Source organism: Leucoraja erinacea, chromosome 13 (genome assembly GCF_028641065.1).
Source record: "Leucoraja erinacea ecotype New England chromosome 13, Leri_hhj_1, whole genome shotgun sequence".
NCBI classification, from domain to species: domain Eukaryota; kingdom Metazoa; phylum Chordata; class Chondrichthyes; order Rajiformes; family Rajidae; genus Leucoraja; species Leucoraja erinaceus.
In genome coordinates, this window is record NC_073389.1 from 4,880,828 (window position 1) to 4,903,788 (window position 22,961).

At 41.6% G+C, this 22,961-nt stretch overlaps 1 protein-coding gene across 1 annotated transcript in view; it reads left to right on the plus strand.

The window, feature by feature from the left end:
• The first annotated feature begins 1,244 nt into the window (after nt 1-1,244).
• tmprss7 (transmembrane serine protease 7) overlaps nt 1,245-22,961 on the plus strand; it is a 50,865-nt gene continuing 29,148 nt past the window's right edge. Inside the window, exons 1-5 of the mRNA XM_055644344.1 lie at nt 1,245-3,347; nt 10,544-10,757; nt 15,345-15,475; nt 17,136-17,203; nt 22,392-22,585. Coding sequence (XP_055500319.1) covers nt 3,288-3,347; nt 10,544-10,757; nt 15,345-15,475; nt 17,136-17,203; nt 22,392-22,585 — 667 coding nt within the window. The 5' untranslated portion in view covers nt 1,245-3,287. The remainder of the gene's footprint in view (nt 3,348-10,543; nt 10,758-15,344; nt 15,476-17,135; nt 17,204-22,391; nt 22,586-22,961) is intronic.

The following is a 22,961-nucleotide window of genomic DNA, read 5'->3' on the forward strand; positions in this document are numbered from 1 at the left end:
GTTAAACCATCAGGCACCTGAACATTAAATAACACTAACCTCACACTAGCACTGACTGTGCTCTTTTATGGACTCTTTGGTTGCACTACTGACCAGTTTTGTATTATTATGTCACTTATTATTATTATTGATTATATTTTAAATTATTGTATATTTAACTACATTTACAGACCTGTAAAGCTCTGACAAATAACAATGTCATTGTTCTGTTGCCAGTCCGTATGACAATTAAACACTTGGCACTCCTGTAAATCTACAATCGGGCTAATATGTTGGCTACTTGATGGTTAAAAACGGCTGATCTCTACAATGCTACAACTGCAGAGTACAGGTTTTTAAAATAAAATACATGGGGTTGATAAGGTTTTGATGGTGGGAAAGAACTTCCAGTTTCTGAATATTTTATAAATCATGAAATTAATAACTCACTTCACATCTACTTTGTGATTGTGCTCTTACAGTATTGCATCAGAGGTAATATTAATTGGAAATACCATCAACTCATCAAGTTCCTGGATATCATATCTCTGAAGATCTATCCTGGGCCCAGCACATTGAGGTGATCACTAGGAAAGATCATCACACCTCCACTTCCTAAGAAGATTGTGGAGATTCAGTGTGTTTCTACAGATGTATGGTAGAGACCGTAGTAACTGTTTGCATCACTGCCTACGTTTGTAACTTAATACCTAGGAACAAGAGACCACACAGAAGAGTAGACACTGCCTGGTTCATCAAGGTACAAACTTCCCCACCATCAAAGTCAGATGAAGGGTTCTGGTCTGAAACATCATTCTCCTGAAATACTGACAGACCTCCTGAGTTACTCCAGCATTTTGTGCCTATCGCCACCATCAAAACTATACGAGATGCTGCATCCAAGACCCACACCACCCTGGCCACGCTCTCATCTATCTGCTACCATCAGGAAGACCGCACAGGAGCCTGAAAACCATGATGACGCTCAAGAACAACAACTTCCCGACATCCATCAGGCTCTTGAACACTGCCGAACACCAACCTCAGCAGCTATGGTCCTACATGAACTGCCTTTCGTTGCACTACGGACTTTGGTTTTGGCACTATTATTGTCTGGTTATCTAGCAGTGTATTGATTACTGCATTTGCCTGTGTTAATGACCCTGTTAAGCTGCAGCAAGCAAGAATTTCATTGTTTTGCAAATATATATAATTAAACACTCTGACAATTGTAATTCTTGTAATTCTGATGAAATAGCATTTAAAACTCATCCAAAATATTAACCTCTCCCACCCAGAGCCAACACATCCCAAGCTTTCACATTCTCTTGCTTTTCACTGACAGGATATGCCAATGTTTCAGGTGAAGTTTGACACACATTTTATACTTTTAGTTTGACATTAATGTTCAACTAATTATTCTATTAATGAAACCGTGGGTTTACCTAGCATTAATTTTTTTAGCTTAGTCTCTGGCCTTCATGTTACAGTTAAGGTAGGATTAGTGTAGTGGGGTGGTTCATGAGCGGTGTAGACCCGTTTCCATGCTTTATCTCCACGACTCCAGTTAGGCTATGATACCTGTGATAATAGTGAAATGCTTACGTACTGCAACAAAAGTGCACATCTGGGGAACCTTTTGACATTTCCATTTTAAATGGGGGGAAAAAAGTTAGTAATCAGGACAAGCGACACTTATTACAGCAGAATACCTAGTGAGTGTTGTCCACCTGTAGCGGTGAGCATGACTGGAGTTTCAGAACACTGTGGTTCCCAGACCTATGATGGGAACTCAAATGCTGAAGCCATGATAGACAGGGAGTGGAACAGGGCTTGTTTTATATTTGTGATGGCTATCGCATAATACTTGAGGCACAACTTTCACTAGTCCATACTTGTGGATACAGATGGGGCTATTTTATATCTAAAGGATTTATGAATAAAGAAGAATCAATGGAACTCCTGACATACTGCCCAATTCAGGATTGAAGCAAGTGTGGGCAGATGGGGTGAGACTGCTCCCAAGAAGACAAACCAGTACCTCACCGCCAATATGCCACTGCCACCACCACTCTGCACTCAGCTTGACACTGCAATCATTGGCCACTGACAATTACAATCAATGTATTTTATAGTGAACATTACTTCAGTCGCACCAAGTCAAGTCAAGTCAAGTTTATTCGTCACAGACACATACGAGATGTGCAGTGAAATGAAAGTGGCAATGCTCGCGGACTTTGTGCAAAAGGACAAACAAACAAACAACCAAACAAACTATAAACACAATCATAAACACACACGTATTCTTTTACATATTAAATATTGGAAGGAAAAACGTTCAGTAAAGTTAGTCCCTGGTGAGATGGGAGTTTACAGTCCGAATGGCCTCTGGGAAGAAACTCCTTCTCAATCTCTCCTTTCGCACTATATACTCACCAGTATTTTTACATATGATTCCTATTGATCTGTGTTTTGTAAGAAGAAGTTTGTGTTGCTTCCTTGATACTCCTCCCACAACCCTGGAATTGGCTCTTCCCCACCTCAGAATTATGAGAGGCATAGAAAGGATAGGCAGCCTTCTTTCTGTGATGGGAAATTAGAGGGTGTAGATTTAAGGTGAAAGCGATGAGGTTTAAAGGAGATGTGTGGGGCAAGTATTTTACACAGAATGGTGATGTACGGGGCAAGTATTTTTCATAGTGTTGCTAGGAGTGGTGGTGGAGGCATGCAATAGTGGTATTTAAGAGGCTTTTAGACAGGCACACAGAAGTGCAGGGAACGGAGGGATGTAGATTATGCGGACAAGTGATTAGTTTAACTTGGCACTGTGTCCTGATCTGTTCTATGTTAAGAATGTGAAGCAAAATTTAAATAAAAGACAAAACAAAATAATCTCATCTATTTTATGAAAGAGCCGAGACATATTTATAGTTTATGATTTTAAAAGGTAACTTCCTATAGGCTGTGAATAGTCTGATAGTTATTTTGTGTTTGTTGCACATACAGATACCAAAATAGAAATGTGCCTGGTGATAATTGGTGTTATCCTAGCACCAGTTTCCATGTTGCTGCTGCTGCTCCTGCTGCCACCATGTGGTACATTGTTCCCCGTGAGGTAAACCAATATCTCTTCCAACGGACTCGAGCATTACTCAGAGATCTTCATTTGGAAACGATTCATCAAATGATTCAGCAGAAATTAATTATGTGTCACAGAGTCAGTAGAGGGCAGTGAGCTGTAAAGTGACTTTAAATCCTTTGTCCTCAACCTCTCTTCAAGACAGCAAGTCAAGCTAAAACATTTTGTGATGGCAGAAAATAAAGACTGTGAGCAGTCTACCAAACCAGAGGATGACCCAGGTGTATGTGTAAGTGCACTAAATTCTCGTTAGGAATTTCATGTATTTGCGTTGATATGAAATGCTGGAACATTGGCTACATTTTTAATGAAAATAACTAACTGATTCAGCACCAAAAAATGGCTTTAAATACATAATTTGAGATGATACTTTGTGCATTTCAGAGTAATAATTGTTTGAAAGAGTGATATTATTGGCCTGTCTGTTCACTGTGGAGGATATAGTAGCTTTATAATTATTAAATCCATTTAAAATTCTTCACTGTTATTTTGTTTGTCTATATTGGCAACATTTGGATGCACTTTTTAAATTGCCATACTTATGGTTATGCTCAGCAGCTTAGTTTGCAGGTTGTTTGCTGAGGTGATTTGTGGGTATGATGTTAAGAATAATTTCCCTTTGAAGGAAGAGCTGATAAAGGGATGGAAACTGTTCAGAAAAGCGACAAATAAAACAGGCTGCAAAGTGGATAAGGCAAGAGGCGCAGGGAGTGGAGAATGAGGGACAGGGAACAGTAGGGCACCTAGTGCTGGAGTAACTCAGCGGATCAGATAACATCCTTTGGAAATAAGGATAGGTGATGTTTCGGGTCGAGACCCTTCCTCAGGGCACTACTGTATAACAAATCTTGGAAAATATGAAGCTGTGGCATTGGAAGGGATGGAAGCAGAGTGCAAGATTAAAATCTTGCCTTCACATGCCTTTGCTGCTCCTGAGAGAAGTTTAATTGTGGCAGTTCTTGTGAAAATTGTTTCTCTGGATCTGAATTTTAGCAATAAGGAATGGAAAGAGAATGGATATGCAATACACTGCAAATGCTGGAATCTTGAGCAAAACTCCAGTGCTGGAGGAATTTAACGGGTCAGGCAGCATCTGTGGAGGGAATGGACAGATGATGTTTCTGGATCGGGACCCTTTATCATACTGATGTAGTAGGGGGGAGAAACCTGGAAAGCAGGGATGGGGTGGGGCAAGTGATATGTGGATACAGATAGTGGTGGGGGGGGGGGGGGGGATGGCAGATGGGTGGAATAAGTGACGAAGATTAGAGATGAAAAGGAGGCAAAAGGCTCAGCTAAGGAGAGAAGAGGAGGAGTGAAATGTAGAGGTAGAGTTATGGGTGGAAGGGGAACAGAGGGGAGGGGAAAGAGGGGATAAAAAGGAAATGGGTGACTCTGGGTTTGGAGATGAGTGTACGTAGAAGGGGAAAGGAGCAGGGTGACCGGGTGGTGGGGGAAAAGTGTACGTATCAGGGATGAAATGAAAAGAGAATGGCACTTTGTGGAAAGTTGAAGCTGAAACAGGCAGCATCACTGGGAAGAAGGAATGGGTGACATTTCGAAGACATTTATCTGTTCATTTAAAACTGAGATACACAATGGAAGCCAGCGAACACAATAGAACACAAACCCAGGGAAAAGGGAATGGAAACTACCTCGTGTCTGACATACAAAAATACATCTAGCAGAAACAAACCACCATGTCAAAACTGAATACAAAGCTAGCCAGTAGAATCAGTAACACGAAAGGACAAGTTGTGACATCTTCCAATCTAATGTACTGCATTCAGTGTTCATACTGGAGAAGCCAAACACAATGTGTAGGAAGGCTTACACCGAAGGTAAACACAAAATGCTGGAGTAACTCAGCGTCTCTGGATAGAAGGAATGGGTGATGTTTTGGGTCGAGACCCTTCTTCAGACTATCACAACCAAACACGTTAGTTCGTGAAACACAAAGTGCTAGAGGAACTCAGCGGGTCAGGCAACATCTGTGGAAGGAATGGATAGGCAACTTTTTAGGTATGGACCCTTCTTCAAACTCAACGGATGGGCGACCCACTTTGAAGATGTTCTCCTCTCTTTGGCGGGAGTTCTGCAAGATCCTTTCTCACAGCTCTGTCTTTGTGAGTTCTTCTGATATCCTGCTCTTTCACCATGTTCTGACCCGACCAGCATCTGCAGTTCCTCTTGTTTGCAAATAAGGTTACTGCTCTGTGTAGTATCTTTAATAGATCTGCAGGGATAACACTTAGTTCCCTGTTGCCTAACACTTTAATTCCTTAACTTACTTGACAGCAGCCTACATCTACCACCCCCCCCCCCCCCCCAACGCAGACATCAAGCTTGCTCTGAACGAACTGTACACCACTATCAATTGCCTCGAGTCAAAATACTCCGAAGCCCTGGTCATTGTAGCCGGAGACTTCAATCAAGTCAGTCTCGGGCGTACTACCAAAGTACTACCAGCATGTATCTTGTCCCACCAGGGGCCAGAACACCCTCGACCACTGCGACACATCAATTAAAAAATGCCTACCACTCTGTGCCTCGGCCACATTTTGGGAAATCTGGTCACCTCGCTGTGTTTCTGCTCCCTGCCGACCAACAGAAATTGAAGTAGGAGGATCTGGTACAGAATGTTGTTAAATGCTGGTCAACGAACACGGATGACTTCCTACGCGAATGCTTTGAGTCGGTGGACTGGTCCATATTCAGGGATTTTGCAGCTAACCTGAATGAGTATGCCACTGCCGTGACTGACTTCACCAGCAAGTGCGTGGAAGACTGTGTGCCGACAAAGAAAATCCGGGTGTTTCCCAACCGGGAACCATGGATGAACCACGCAGTACATTCACAGGTTAAGGCCAGGTCCACTGCATACAAGTCGAACGATCCCGAGCAGTACAAGAAGGCCCACTATGATCTCCGCAAACCCATCAAGGATGCTAAGAGACAAACTTGATTCGCAGTATAATCACTCGGACATGCGGAGAATGTGGCAAAGTCTGTATATGATATCTGGCTGAAAAGCGAGGTCAGGCAACACCATTGTGGTAGTGTGACCCTATCCGATGAACTGAATGCTTTCTATGAAGACACCCGTCCCTTCAGGCTCAACTTTACCTCTTACCTGTTGCAGAGGTTAGGTCGGCCTTCCTGAGGGTGAACCCACGGAAAACAACTGGCCCAGACTGAGTTCCTGGCCACATCCTTATTAGCTGTGCGGACCAGCTAGTGGGCGTGTTCATGGACATCTTTCATCTCTCCCTACTCCATTCTGAGATATGCACTTGCTTCAAGAATATCACCATCATCCCGGTGCCAAAGAAAAGCAAGATCTCATGCCTAAACGACTACCATCCAGTGGCCTTGACATCCACCATCATTAAATTTTTTGAGAGGCTAGTTATGGAACGCATTAAATCCAGTCTACCAAGCAGCCTTGACCCACTGCAGTTCACCTACCGCCACAACAGGTCCATGGACGAAGTGTAAAACGCACACCCCCAGATTCAGGGACAGTTTCTTCACATCTGTTTTCAGGCATAACTAGAGAACTCCTACCTACCTCATTGCAGACCCTTGGACTACCTTTGATCGGACTTTACTGGCTTCACCTTGCACTAAACATATTCATGTTATTCCCTTTATCATGTACCTGTACACTGTGAATGCCTCGATTGTAATTATGTACATTCTTTCCGCTGACTGATTAACATGCAACAAAAGCTTTTCACTATACCTTGGGACACGTGACGATAAACTAAACTAAACCTTGTCCTCACTCTCTAACTACTCCTATTTGTTAATGGACCAGATAAACCTGAATACAGTCTGAAGATAGGAACCGACCCAAAACATCCTCTGTCCATTCTCTCTGCCTGACCTGCCGAGTTCCTCCAGCACTCTTTCCAGCATCTGTAGTTCTTCGTGTCCCCATAAGACTACCTCCACAGTTATCAGTTATTCCCACCCCACCCATGCTACAGTTTAATGAGTTTATTTCCTTTCCTTCCCAAATCTGAAGGTTTTTGACAGGAAGCATTAATTCTTCCTCTCCCCACAGATGCTGACCGACTTGCTTGTTATTCCCAGCATTTCCTGTATTTATTTTAGATTTCCAGCATTTAATTTATTTTCCACATATGGTGGAGGGTATATGTTGTTGAATGATATTGGGAAATCAATGTTTAATTTTCATCCATTTGATGGGCGAGGGGCGCAAAAGTGATAATGAAGCCAATGTCAATGCTTAATCTAATATTGGTACTTTGTTTGATTTTTAAAAATTATATCTATAATCTCAGGTATATTTTCGATTATTTGAAAATATCAATTGTGCTACACTTTCAGTGAAGCATTGAAAGATGTTTTAGATTGTAATCCTGATTCCATTGTCCATCACAATAGGGTGTTGTATTTCCTTAGCAAATAATACCATCAGGAAAAGGACATCCTATACCATGCAGTTCCCCGAATAATGTGCTATCTTGTTCGGTTTAGTTTAAATGACGGAATGACATAGCATTTATTATTTAACGTATTTACAATGAAATACAAGCCTCTCAGCTGGTCAAAGCAGTGTACACATTTGAAGATCAGATTATATTAAGATTTACATCCTACCATAGTTACGTTGATTATATTGCAATTTAAGGATTTACAATACTGCAAAATTATGTCAATACATTATGTCAAACATATCGGTAACAAGTAAATAATCTGATTAACTAGAATTGTTAAAGTTATAGATATTTATATAACCGTGAACACCAGGTTCAAGAACATCAGCACTCAGCAACTTGAACACCGCACAACACTAACTTCAGCATCTACGATTTTCTGAGAACTTTGGTTTTGTACTATTATTGTCTGGTTACCTAGAATTACTGATTATTAATTTACTGTGTTATTGGATATGTGTTGTGTTATTGTGTTAATGGATCTGTAGAGCTGCAGCATCAAATAATTTAATTGTTCCATTCCTGTTGCATATGACAATTAACCACTCTTGACTCTCTTAAATACAGAACAAATGCTCATTAATCTAATACATAGAACAACAGAACAATTTACAATCATTTGTCAGCTTTGGCTGACTAGTTTTGTTCTTGCTTCTGAATCAGATGGTGTGGTTCAAACTCAACTCAAGAAACTTAAGCATATATTCTAGTTTGAGGGAGTTGCAAAAATAGCTTTTCTTAGTTGGCCTGAGTTGAGAGATACTTATGTATTTCAAATGGATACAGCATATTTCCATGTTTGATGGAGAGAAGATGGCTTCTTCTGACCTTCATACGCATAGTTTATTTTTAATTTTCCGGATGCATGGTGAAGAAAAGTTTTAAATTAACTGTACATTGTCAAATACATTGTGACCCTTCCATATTGGAGGCACAGAGTGTTAGAGCTGTTAACACAGAAACAGGCATACTGGGCTGGACATAATTTCCTGCATTTGGCCCATATCCCTCTAAACCCATTCAATCCATATATCTGTCCAAATATATCTATATTTAAAATTTAAGCTGTGTGTCTGTGTGTGTGTCTGTGTGTGTGTGTCTGTGTCTGTGTCTGTGTCTGTGTGTGTGTCTGTTTCTGACTGTGGCTGCCAGCCTTTGATTCGTTGCTACGCCAACACCCGACCCAGAAATGCCGAGTTTTTCCCCCATTTCAGTAGAGATTTCACTTTTCATTCCAAGTATCCACTCCTCATTAAATTTTGTCGTGTTTATGTACACATTTTTAATAAAATCCTTCTCCCCCCTCCCCCCCAACATTAAAAAAACCCCAGCTTCTCACCCATAGAATGTTGGTGAACGTTCCATCGTGTGATGTCACAATGCCTAATGCTCACAGATGTCCAATCGGAATGGACTAATTTACATATGCCTTTGCACCAGCCCCAACCCCCCCCCCCCCCCCCCCCCCCCCCCGCAGCCCTGTGTCGAAGCGCGTCATCACGTGTGTGGGAATAGAGAAAGAGGATTGGGGGTGATAGGGAATGGGGAACAGATGGACTGTCCCTACCTCTCCACCTTCCACTCTCCCTCCCCACTCTTTTCCCCTCTCTCCCCCCCCCCCCCCCCCCCCTCCCTCCACTCTTCCCCCCTCCCTCCCCTACTCCATCTCCCTCATCCCCCCTCCCCCACACCCTCTCTCCCCCCTCCTCTCTCCTCCCCTTCTCCCTCTCCTCACCCCTCTCTCTCCTCCCTGTCCTCCTCCCACCACAATCCCTCTCTCCCCCATCCCCTTCCCTCCCCCACTCCTTTCCCTCTCTCCCCCACCCCTTCCCCTCCCCATTCTTCCCCCACCCCCCTTCTGTCTCTCCCCACCCCCCCTTCCCACTCTTCCCCCTCTACCCGCTACCACATCTCCCTCTTCGCCTCCCTCCCCCTCCCCCCCACCTCTCTCCCCACACCTCTCTCCCCCCCCCCCCTCCCCCACTCTCTCCTCCCCTCGCCCACCCCTCTCCTCCCCTCCCCTTGTCCAACTCCCCTCCTCACCCTCTCCTCCTCCCACCCCCATCCCTCTCGCCCCACCCCCCTTTCCCCTCTCCCTCCCAAATCTCTCCCGTTTCCTCCTCCCCCGCCTGTGTGTTTTGGGGGTGGGTTAGTGCGAGTGTGATGCCACAGCCCCAGCCCCAGCCATCCCCCCCCCCCCCCCCCCCCCCGCAAATGCGCGTTGGGGAAACAGACCCAACGGGTCTGCACTTGGCCGTGTGTGTGTGTCTGTCTTGTGGGTGCCAGCCTTTGATTTGTTGCTACGCCAACACCACACGCAGAAACGGCGAGATCTTTTCCATTTCGGTAATGATTTCACTTTCCATTCCAAGCATCCACTCCTGATTAAATGTTGTCGTGTTTATGTACGCATTTTTTAATAAAATCCTTCTCCCCCCCCCCCCCCCCCCCCCCTCTTCATTTTGCCTCAAATACGCCATTTACCAAAACAGCCGTCCGCCTCTTGCCTCAAGAAGCCGCCGCCCCACGACCGCTCCAACACCTCTCTCCCCCATCCTCTCCTTCCTCTCGCCCTCTCCCCGCAGATAGAGCAGCCCCCCCCTCCCCTCCTCAACTGCACGTTGGGGGAACAGACCCAACGGGTCTGCACTTGGTCTAGTATCTTTTAAAAGTCAAAATTGTATCTGCTTCTATTACTTAGAATCCTCCACCCTGGGAAAAATGGCAGTGAGCATTCACCTTATCCATACTACTCATGATCTTGAACACCTCAATAAGGTTACCCTTCAGCCTCCCGTGCACCATAGGGAAAAAATCTCAGCCTATTCAACCTTTCCCAAAACTAACACCCAGGTAACATCCTGGTAAATTACTACACCCTTTCCAACTTAGAAGTGCCAAATTATTAAACGTAGTCACTATAAACTACGATTCAGGTTTTACTTTTGTTTTATTGCAGGTATCTGAAATATCAGTCTACATGAACAATGTAGATGGAATATCGCCCGTGAAAAGGAAAAGTCCACGAATAACAACCAAGTCCAAATTCTTACAGAAATGCCGATTTGGTGAAATGACTGAGTGTTTCTTTATAAACAAAAAAATTATCCTCCTCACTCTGCTGCTTCTTGTTATTGTAATAATAACTTGGACCTTACTGTGGGTCTTTGTTTGTGAGTATTTAATTTGTCTATATCCAAAGGAAAATATGTTAAATTTCCAGTTGACAGTGAAATGGAAGGCTATTCACATACAATTCTATATTAACACCAAATATGTTCAAATAAACCAAGAGTGATCAAAATATCCGTGGCTGAATTGAAAACCTATCCAGATTACAAGCATATAAAAAGAAGAAAGCATTAATTTTGTTCGGTATTCAACTGAGAATCGGATGTTGGGCCAAATATTTCATACTGTGTAATAAGTTTGATCTTCTCTATTTATCATCTCTGGTTCAGCAGCATCACAGTGCCCTCCAAAATGTTTGGGACAAAAACCCAGCATTTATTTATTTGCCTCTGTACTCCACAATTTGAGATTTGTTATAGAAAAAACCACATGTGGTTAAAGTGCACATTGTCAGATTTTAATAAAGGCCATTTTAATTTCACCATGTAGAAATTACAGCAATGTTTATACATAGTTCCATTTCAAGGCACCATAATATTTGGGACACAGCAATGTCATGTAAATGAAAGTAGTCATGTTTAGTATTTTGTTGCATATCCTTTGCATGCAATGACTGCTTGAAGTTTGCGATTCATGGACATCACCAGTTGATGGGTGTCTTCTCTGGTTATACTCTACCAGGCCTGTTTTGCAGCCATCTTTAGCTGATGCTTGTTTTGGGGCTAGTCCCCTTCAGTTTTCTCTTCAGCATATAAAAGGCATGCTCAATTGGGTTCAGATCGAGTGAGTGACTTGGCCACTCAAGAATTGAACATTTTTTAGCTTTGAAAAACTCCTTTGTTGCTTTAGCAGTATGTTTGGGGTCATTGTCTTGCTGTAGAATGAACCGCCGGCCAATGAGCTTTGAAGCATTTGATTGAACTTGAGCAGATAGGATTCACTTCAGAATTCATTATGCTACTCCTATCAGCAGTTGTATCATCAATGAAGATAAGTGAGCCTGTACCTTCAGCAGCCATACATGCCCAGGCCATAATACCCCCACCACTGTGTTTCACAGATGAGGTGGTATGCTTTGGATCTAGGGCAGTTCCTTCTCTCCTCCATACTTTGCTCTTGCCATCACTCTGATGCAAGCTAATCTTCGTCTCATCTGTCCACAATTCCTTTTTCCTGAACTGTGGTTGCTCTTTTAAGTACTTTTTGGCAAACTGTAATCCGGCCATCCTATTTTTGCGGCTAACCAGTGATTTGCATCTTGCAGTGCAGCCTCTGTATTTCTGTTCATGAAGTCTTCTGCAGATAGTGGTCATCGACAAATCCACACCTGACTCCTGAAGAGCGTTTCTGATCTGACGGACAGGTGTTTGTGGATTTTTCTTTATTATAGAGAATTCTTCTGTCATCAGCTGTGGAGGTCTTCCTTGGCCTGCCAGTCCTTTTGCGATTAGTAAGCTCACCAGTGCTCTTTCTTCTTAATGATGTTCCAAACAGTTGATTTTGGTAAGCCTAAGGTTTGCCTGATATCTCTAACTATTTTATTCTTGTTTCTCAGTCTCATTTGACTTTCATTGGCACAACTTTGGTCCTCATGAAACAGCAATAAAAGTTTCCAAAGGCGATGGAAAGACTAGGTGCTGAGAGCTCTCTTAAACCTGCTTTAAGGAGGCAGTTAAATACACCCGAGCAATTACAAACAGCTGTGAAGCCATGTGTCCCAAACATTATGGTGCCCTGAAAAGGGGGGGGGACTATGTATAAACACTGCTGTAATTTCTACATTGTCAAACAAAAATGTATAAAAATGGCCTTTATTAAAATCTGACAATGTGCACTTTAAACATATGTGATTTTTTTTCTACTACAAATCTCAAATTGTGTACAGAGGCAAATAAATAAATGATGGGGCTGTTCCAAATATTATGGAGGGCACTGTATTTGATTCTGTATACGACTTGAATAACGAACTGTGTTGTAGGAGTTGATGTGCATCATCCTGCATCCACTTACAAGATAAAGATCTTGAAGGTTTGAAGTCTCTTGTGAACAAAATTGAATATCTGTGTCTTAGAATCATAGAGCTGTATTGCATGGAAATAGGCCCACCTTGCTGACTATGTTGGCATACTGAGCTAAATACTTCCTCTGCTACTTCAGTAACTTTTCTTAGAGCCGATCCAGGCAAAGTGTGCAATTAATTACTTCGCTGTTTTATTCCACAAAAATTGATTGAAAGATAGAGTGAAGGATACAGAATGGAAATTGCAGCCCACAGATTCCATGCCGACCATCCATCACCCTTTCACACTAGTTATAAGTTATCCCACTTTTACATCCACTACTACACACTCGGGGACAATTTACAGAGGCCAATTAACCTACAAACACACAAGTCTTTGGAATGTGGGAAGAAACCAGAGCACTCGGAGGAAACTTCACACAGACAGCACCCAAGGTCAGAAGCAAACCCAGATCTCTGGCACTTTGAGGCAGCAGGTCTACCAACTGCAGCACTGTGCTGTCCTCATTAAGACAAATAGATTTGTGGAATAGAACTGTCAGAAGGAGGCCATAAAGCTCCTTCAAATGTCCATTGAATTTGTCCCAGTCCCCAGCTCTCGTTCCATATCTAATATATTTTACTGCAAGCATTTACCTAATTTTTATTTTGAACCTGGACACAAATGGTGAGACTATATCTTGGAATATTTCATTCTGTTCATGGTGCCAACATCTGAAGGACTGCTAGGCCTTGCGTTCACTGCTGTATTTCATCCTCTGAATGATACCAGGCTGAAAGGATTACATAATGAGGATGGGTTTTATATGCACAGTGAGTATTTTCTTGAGTATAAACACTATAATTGGTAATGCTAGGAGGTACAATTAATTGCAAATGCTGAAATCTCAATCAAGATACAAAATGCTGGAGGAAATAGAGTCCCAAACCAAAACGTCATCTGTCCATTTCCTCCATAGATCTTGCCTGACCCACAGAGTTCCTCCAGCACTTTATTTTATGATCAAGCTGTGATTTAAGAATACATTGTTTAGTTTAGATTATTATTGTCACGTATATCGAGATTAATCAAGTTGATGGGGTCGATGCACAGAAACAATTTCCTTTGGCGGGATGGTCAGATTAAGGGAGGATGATCTTAAATTGAATTCAGGGAAGAAATTCTTCACACAAATGTTTGTGAAAATCTCAATTAATTCCTCTCAAAAATTGTTGAGGTTAGCTCAATTGAATCTTTTAAAACGTAGATTATTTTTAGGTAATGTGTGAGGTAGGTGACATTTAGGTACAAATCAGCAGGACATATTGAAATGGGCAAATTGGTTAATGGCTTATTCCTAATCATATGTTTCTGAACCTTCGAGTTGGAAGACAGTTAGATTGAAGGGATTTGATTAAGAGGGAGAGGGAGCTGCTGTGGCAACGCCAAGGGTTGTTTGTACAGTATCCTAGGTGAGGAGACTTGCTGTCCTTAGCCTCACTTTTATTTTGCTGGACCACTAATTGAAATTGGGCTGACCATGTACAGTCAGTACTGCATCCAGCTGATCCTCAGATTTGGGCACCTTATCTGAGGAAGGATGTGCTGGCTCTGGACAGGGTCCAGAGGTAGTTTACAAAAATGATCCCAGAAATGAGTGTGTTACCATATGATGAGTGTTTGATGGCACTGGGCCTGTACTTGCCGCAGTTTAGAAGGTTGAGGGGGGACCTCATTGAAACTCATCGAATAGTGAAAGGCTTGGAAGGAGTGGATGTGGAGAGGATGTTTCCACTAGGGGGAGAGTCTAGGACGAGCGATCATAGCTTCAGAATGAAAGAAGACGAGGAGGAATTTCTTTAGTCAGAGGGCAGTGAATCTGTGGAATTCTTTGCCACAGAAGGCTGTGGAGGCCATCGATGGATATTTTTTAAGGCGGAGATAGATAGATTCTTAATTAGTGCAGGTGTAGGAAGATTTGGGGAGAAGGCAGGAGAATGGGATTAGGAGTAAATGATAGATCAGCCATGATTGAGTGGCGGAATAGATTTGATGGGCCGAATGGCCTAATTCTTCGCCTATCACTTATGATCTTGAAGTCCTATTGGCCAAACAGGACTTAATTTAAATACCAAATCTAATATCAGCAACACAGTGATGCAATGGGTACAGCTGCAGCCTCACAGCGCCAGAGACCCAGGTTCAATCCCAACCTTGGGCACTGTTTGTGTGGAGTTTGCATGTTTTCCCTGTGACAGTGAAGGTTTACCAGTGTGGGTGCTGCAGTTTCCTCCTACATCCTAAAAGACGTAGGTTAATTGGCCTCTGTAAATTGCCCACCTAGTGTATAAGTGGTTGCAAAATTGGAATAACATGGAACTAGGGTGAATGGGTGATCAATGGTTGACGTGGACTTGGTGATGCAAAGGGCCTGGTTCCATGCTGTAAACTAAACTCATTTTGGTAATGGCCATCCTATGTACCAGAAATATTGTGAAACTTGATGGAAATTGTTAAAATGCTAAAAAGGTTCAAATTGTAATTATTCTGGTTGCTGGGCCAAAGGAGTAAATGTTTCTTGTGTTTATTAAACATTTTGTTACATATAATTTTCCTTCCACTGAGCAGTGAGAAGTCCAAACAACAATGCTTTGTATTTTGCTGGATTATTCCGCATAGCTGATGTTGAATTTATTCCTGAGTATCGAAGGAAGGACTCCCCTGAGTTTCTATACATGGCAGATAGAGTTCAGCAAGTGGTAAGAAACCTTAAGACTCGACTCTGATATTTGACTGAACATGAAAAATATTCACCAATATAATAGCTATAAAATGTGTTGAATTATTGAGGCATTACCACAAATGCCAAAAGTTTTAGAAGGACTATACCTCCCTTGATATTCTTTGACAACCAGCTTGTTTATTTGAACACGATTTTATACAAAAAACAAGTGCTAGATCAAACCTCCGTCATATATAAAATTATTATGAAAGGCAGTATATAAAATTATGAGAGGCATAGATAGACACAGAACGTTTTTCCCGGGGTGAAAAACTCAAATACTAGAGGGCATAGCTCTAAGGTGAGAAGGGCAAAGTTTAAAGGAGATATGCGGGATACGTTTTTTGCGCACAGGGTGTTTGGTCCGTGGAACGAGCTGCCAGGGGTTGTGGTTGAGGCAGATATGATAGTGGCGTTTGAGGGACTTTTGGATGGGCATGTGGATATGCAAGGAATGGAGGGATATGGATTTTGGATGGTAGTTAAGAGAGGGTCATGGCATCATATTCAGTACTGACATTATAGCCATAGGGTCTGTTTTTGTGCTCGACTGTGCCGTGTTCTATTGCACATTTTTACCTCCAGGTTGGTGAATTCAGTTCACCCAACTTCCCATTTCTCATGACAAAACTCTTAGAAAATGTATTTTTGTTTTATTTTATTGTTATATCGTCAGATTCTTATGTACCTAATCTTTGAGGTGTAGACCGATATCATTCCTTTGGTTTAGGTAAGACTTAGCCATGCTCCAGCTGTACAGTTGATTGACAGTCTAGAGTCTGACCCTGGCTGTACTCTGGATACATACCCCTATTTATACCCTGGACCCTGACTCGCATTGAACATCGAATGTAGAAGAGTACAGCACAGAGAAGGCCCTTCGGTCCACCATGTATGTGCTGACCAGTGTCAACCTAAACTGTTTGCTGCCCTGATTCCAGCATCTGTAGTTGTTTATGTCTGTGACACTGGGTTATCGTAGTTTTACTGTAGTTTTAAAAGAGAGTGAATGCTGTGAATTTGATAGCATTGTTGTGCAATATCTGAACCTAAATTACTTTGAGGTAAAGTTAGTATGCATGTTAGTTGCCATCATTGAATGATTAAGTGCATGAAGCTTACGTTTATCTATTACGCTACTGTACTATTTTGTATAACTCAATAGTACAGTTTTCATAGAGTGGATTCAAGGCACTGATGGGAAATACAACAAACTACTCTAAAGAGTATTGGTATTGTTGTTATTGTCACGTGTATGGAGATGCAATGAAAAGTTTTTATTTGTGTGCTACCCAGTCAAATCAAATCTTGCTATCCATGATTACAATCAGGCCATACACGAATACAACAGTGCGAAGAGAAAACAATGCAGAAGAGTGCAGAATATAGTTCACAATGTCATGAGAGTATTTGGATTTCTGAAAAGTCAGTGACATGATCTTTAAAAAGTTAATTGCCTTTCTGAAGCTGACTTTTTATTCTCTCTACAAGGGAAGCTTTGTGCTTTGTTTGACAGTGTCTGACTGCTCCCTCGCAAATGGACATGCATTGAGAAAAGCTTTGATCATCAATATGTCATTAATAGATATATTTGTTTCTATTTCTCTTTTGAGTATTGTATTTTTGTTTTCTTTCAGATTAATAATGTTTATGGGAAATCGCTTTTCTCCAAGTTATACAAGCAGTCGACCATTTCTGACTTGAGGTATTGTGTTTCAAATGGGTCTCAGTAAAGATCATAAACTGAATTGCTGGAATTTATGTGTAGCTGCCTAAACATTGTTTTTCAAATAAAAAAATGAATGAATAATGACATATCTGGAAAATGGTACAGGCATGAGGGGAAAGTGACAAGAAAATGTTTTTAAAGAAAATAATTGATATATCCTGGTTCACTTTGAGGTTGATTTGGGTTAGCATTGACAGAATATGTCTCTCACCACTATGGTTTTCTGAAATCATTTTCCTAGGATTCAGAAGTTCAAAGACAATTTATTGCCACCTGTTAAACAATGGCAGGTTTTAGCAGGGCTTTGAGAGGCTTTTAGGCAAGATCTTTGGCACACTGAAATGCATTTTCAGACCTCTGTTGTTGTAGTTACTATACTATGATAAAATTGTTCTTACAATTTACCATGAATTTACTTTGTCTTTGCTAGTTTAAGTAATACAAATGGATATAATGCTTCAACTGATATCTGAAGTTTTATAAAACTACTAGACTAAGTGGGACCCGTTGGGTCCCATGTTCACACGGGAGGGCTGGTCCCCCGATGCAGTGTGGGTACTGTGGGCTGAAGGGACTGGTTAGTATGGACATTGTGGGCCAAATGGATTCTTGAGGTGGCAGCTCAGTCACTCAAGCCTGATGTGCTGGCAGCTCACTAACGGCTGGTGGGCTAACAGTTGACTCACGGCCATTCTTTGAAAATCCACTTCAAGCAGGGTGTAAGGCAACCAAATTCAAATGCAGTTTCCTACCATTTCAAGCAGGGTGCAAAGCCACCAAATTCAAGTGCAGTTTCTTACCACTTCAAGCAGGGTGCAAGGCCACCAAATTCAGGTGCAGTTTCCGACCACTTCAAGCAGGGTGCAGGGCCACCAAATGCAAGTCTAGTTTCCGACCACTTCAAGCAGGCTGCAAGGCCACCGAATTCAAGTGCAGTTTCCAACCACTTCCAGCAGGGTGCAGGGCCACCAAACTCAAGTGCTGTGTCCTGCCATTTCAAACAGTGTGCAAGGCCACCAAATTCAAGTGCAGTTTCATGCCACTTCAAGCAGGGTGCAAGGCCACGAAATTCAAGTGCAGTTTCATGTCAATTCAAGCAGGGTGCAACACAACCACATTCAAATGTAGTTTCATACCATTTTAATCAGGGTGAAACCACCATGAAACCACTATAAAACCATACAAAACACCACACTCACAGTTCAGTAGACATTCAGTGTGTTCCGTTGATTCACAGCTCAGACAGCCGTTACCTCTCTCTCCCCATCCTGCAGAGACTGAGCCACAACCACACTTGCTGATTTTATAATCCCTCCCCAACTGGAAGGGGCGTAGCCTTCATGGCATGATTGACAGTAGAGAGATTCTCAAATTTTTTTTTTTAACACTAACACCACTTTTATTTTTAATTGATTGGAAGAATCCTCTGCACCTGATGAGTGGCGAGGAACTGAGTAAGATGGCCAAAAATCACAGCTGTAAGTGGTAGCGTTTTATCTAAAATCAATATTCATGCAAACAGGAAGTTGTCAAGTTTCCACCAACAACAGCCTTTCAAAGCAGTTACCACGACCAACAACAGCCATTTTTTTCCCAATGCAGCCATTTAAAAGCAGTTACCACCGCATACAACAGCCATTTTATTTGCAGTGCAGCCTTTTAAAAGCAGTTACCACAACCAACAACAGCCATTTTTTTTGTTGCATTGCAGCCTTTCAAAGCAGTTACCACCACTAATAGCTATTTTGTTTGCAGTGCAGCCTTTAAAGCAGTTACCACCAACAGCCATTTTTTTTTGTAGTGCAGCCTTTCAAAGAAGTTACCACCACCAACAACAGCCATTCTTTTCCAGTGCAGCTATTTAAAAGTGGTTACCACCACCACCAACAGCCATTTTTTTCCAAGTGCAGCCATATAAAAGCAGTTACCACCACCAACAGCCTTTTTTTTTTTTTTGCATTGCAGCCTTTCAAAGCGGTCACCACCACAACTACAGCCAATAAACACTTTTTGCAAGCATTTTAGAACCAATAGACACTTTTTGCAAGCTTTAGAACCAACAGAGACACTTTCCGCAAGCATTTTGGAACCGAAAGACAATTTCTGCAAGCAGTTTACTTCTTCTTCTTCTTCTTCTTTGGAGTTTTACGGCAGCCGGCATCCACAATGTTGCATTGCTGCCACCTTCTGGCTTCACTCCACAGTCCTCATGTCTTTACTTTATATCCTTTTTATAAGGCCAGAGGCCCTCAAGAAATTAAACAACAAATTTACTCCTTTTTCTTCCCCTCCATACACTAGAATGTTCTTTTCTGATATATCTGTCATTCCAATTTTCTTCATTTCATTGATCAAAACTCTTCTTTCTGTTGCATATCTTCTACATGCAACTAGAGCATGCTGAACTGTTTCCGGCTGATGGCATTCCTCACACATCCCAGTAGGGTGTTTTCCCAGCATTTTTAATATGCTGTTCAGGTGGGTGTGTCCTATCCTCAATCTTGCTAATACTACCTGTTCTCTCCTGTTCCCCCCTCTTCTTGCTGTAATGCCCACTCTGTTTTGTAGCGAATAGAGGTGTCTCCCCTTTGTCTCCTGTTCCCAGTATTGTTGCCATTCCTGATTTATTTTCTTCCACACAATGTGTCTTCCTTCAGATTTGGATAATTGTAGGTTTACCTCTATGTTCTCTTTTTTAACGGACTCTTTTGCTAATTTATCCACTTTTTCCTTTCCTAACACACCAATGTGTGCTGGGACCCACAACAAAGTCACGTCACTGCCCTTCCTTGTTACTTGGCTTAATAGTAGTAGAATTTCATACACTAGGTCAGGCCGCCTATGGGATGCACCAGACCCAATACTCTGCATTGCAGACAATGAGTCGCTACAAATTAATATTTTGCATGGTTGCACCTGTTCTATCCATCGAACTGCCATCAAAATAGCGTACAGTTCCACTGTATATACTGCCAAATAGTTATTTGTTCTTTTGCAAATCTCAACATTCATCCCTTGCACTACCACAGCTTCCCCTGTTGTTTCAGCTACTGGGTCCTTTGATCCATCTGTGAAGATTAAGAGGTGTTCCCTGTATCTATTATATATATGGTTATGGTATTCTGTTTTTAGGTCCGAATTTTTCTCCCTCCTTTTTGCCTCCCATATCTCCAGATCAACTTTTGGGATGTTCAGTAACCATATTGGGACAGATGGCCACAATACTGCAGGGCAGAACTCTTTGTCCTCTACTTCTATGTCCCTTGCCACACCTCCTCCAACCCAGCCGAAGCATTTTAGAACCAATAGAGACACCTTTTGTAAGCATTTTAGAACCAATAGACACTTTTTTCAAGCATTTTAGAACCAATAGAAACGTTTTGCAAGCCTTTTAGAACCAATAGACACTTTTTGCAACCATTTTAGAACCAAAAAAGACACTTTTTGCAAGCATTTTTGAACCAATAGACACTTTTTGCAACTATTTTAGAAACAATAGACACTTTTTGCAAGCATTTTAGAACCACATTAAGGGCACTCACAGTTGAGTAGACATGAGTTATTCACAGCACAGAGAGACGTGACCCTCAGGCTTCCTCCATCTTGCCGAGACTGAGTGAGGCACACCACTTCCTGTTTTTTTAGTCCCTCACCCTCCCTCCAGCAGTGGCAGCAGAGAGAATGGGGAATTTTGTAAAAACATTAATATCTCTCTCATTTTTCATCGACGGGAAAAATCCTCCGCACGCATAAGGCAGAGGGGGGCTCTGAGTGAGGTGGCCAAAAATGACGGCCGTAGGTGACGGCGCTCTGTCGGAAATCGCAGCACAGCGGGCCAAAAGCGGTCAAGATCAGAGTTTTAGTAATATAGATTAGTGTCTAATTAATAATTATGGAATTTCAACAGTAATTAATTTAGAAATATTGCTGTATCATAAGTTTCTATATGAAAGGAGATATTGAAAATGTTAAAAAAAGTACAAATGTTAGATATCTAAAATAAAAACAGAAAATGCTAAAAGTTCTCAGCAGGTCAGGTAGCTCCTGTGGTGAGAGAAACAGTTACCATTTCATGTTAATGACTCCAGAGAAACAGTTACCATTTCGAGTTAATGACTCCAGAGAAACAGTTACCATTTCAGGTTAATGACTCAAGAGAACCGGTTACCATTTCAGGTTAACATAGAAAATAGGTAAAAGAGTAGGCCATTTGGCCCTTCGAGCCATTCAATGTGATCATGGGTGATCATCCAAAATCAGTATCCCATTCCTGCTTTCTCCCATATCCTTTGATTCTGTTAGCCCTGAGCTATATCTCTCTCTTGAATATATCCAGTGAATTGGCCTCCACTGCCTTCTGTGGCAGCGAATTCCACAGATTCACAACTTTCTGGGAGAAAATGTTTTCCCTTATTTCAGTCCTAAATGGCCTACCTCTTATTCTTAAACTGTGACCCCTGGTTCTGGACACCCTCAATATGGGGAACATTTTTCCTGCATCTAACCTGTCCAATCCCTTAAGAAATTTATATGTTTTTATAAGATCCCTTCTCATCCTTCTAAATTCCAGTGAATATATGCCCGGTCGATCCATTCTTTCACGAAATAATGATTCCATTAGAACTGAAACATCGCTTAATAAATGGCTCTTTTGAACAAATTATATTTATTTAGTAAGCAAGAATTGGATTAACTTTTTATCAGCCTTTCATCTCAATCAGATTTAAATGTAACCAAAATTAGGCTAAATCAAATTCAATGACAGTGTGTTTACGGACAGCATTACTTCAGCCAATTGGAGGTGGGATGGTGTACGTGACTCAGCACGGCTAACAATGGCAGTTTCTACAGACAGCAGAGTCCAAAGACATGGCAGAGGAAGTAAAAACTATAGCAACATCACTCAAATCATTTACAGCTGACAACTACTAAACATGTCTGACAGGGGCATTACCCAATCATCTCCATTCTTCTGAGCGACATCTTTGTCACAACATGCAATCGTAAACAGACAATTTGCCTAAAGATGGAAATTCCATGCAGGCATGACTACAGTAAAAGGACAACCCATATAATCATCATACTATGTAAATAGTAATAGTGTTGATATCCATGTTGATATACACGAGTGTGCCTCAGAATCCTACTTGTGTTTCTTCTGCAGTGACAACAACTATGGTGGTGTTCTCGTTCATTTCTGGATTGTCTTTGTGGTCCCAAATATGAAGACTTTGTTTGCGTGTGAGGACTGTGTTAGTGCTGTCTTAAAGGACTCGATCCAGACAAGCCTGGTAAACCGTACATCGATTGGTTACCTTCTCGGACTTCCTGTGGACATGGACTCGATCGTTGTTAATGGTATTTTTTTTTGCATCCTGCATCTTTCTGTAATTGAAAACCAGTGTTTTTTTTGTGGACAGGAGGGTGCTGGTACGCATAACAATTAAAAGTTAAGCTACATTTATCCACAAATATTGTCATCAATATAGCCCCCTCTCCTACCCCTTCTATTTTGGTTTTGTGACCAATCAACATAAATTCATAAGTAGAATCAAGGAGCTGCAGATGTTGATTTACAAAAAAAAGACACAAAGTGAATCTGAAATGTCTGTGATATTTTAGTCTTATGCCATAATTTTTGAGCAACGATTTTTATGGGTCCTTAAGAAACCCCGTTTGTGAACTGTTTAGTTATATTAAACTTTAGAGTTTATTTCTATTGTGTACATATGTT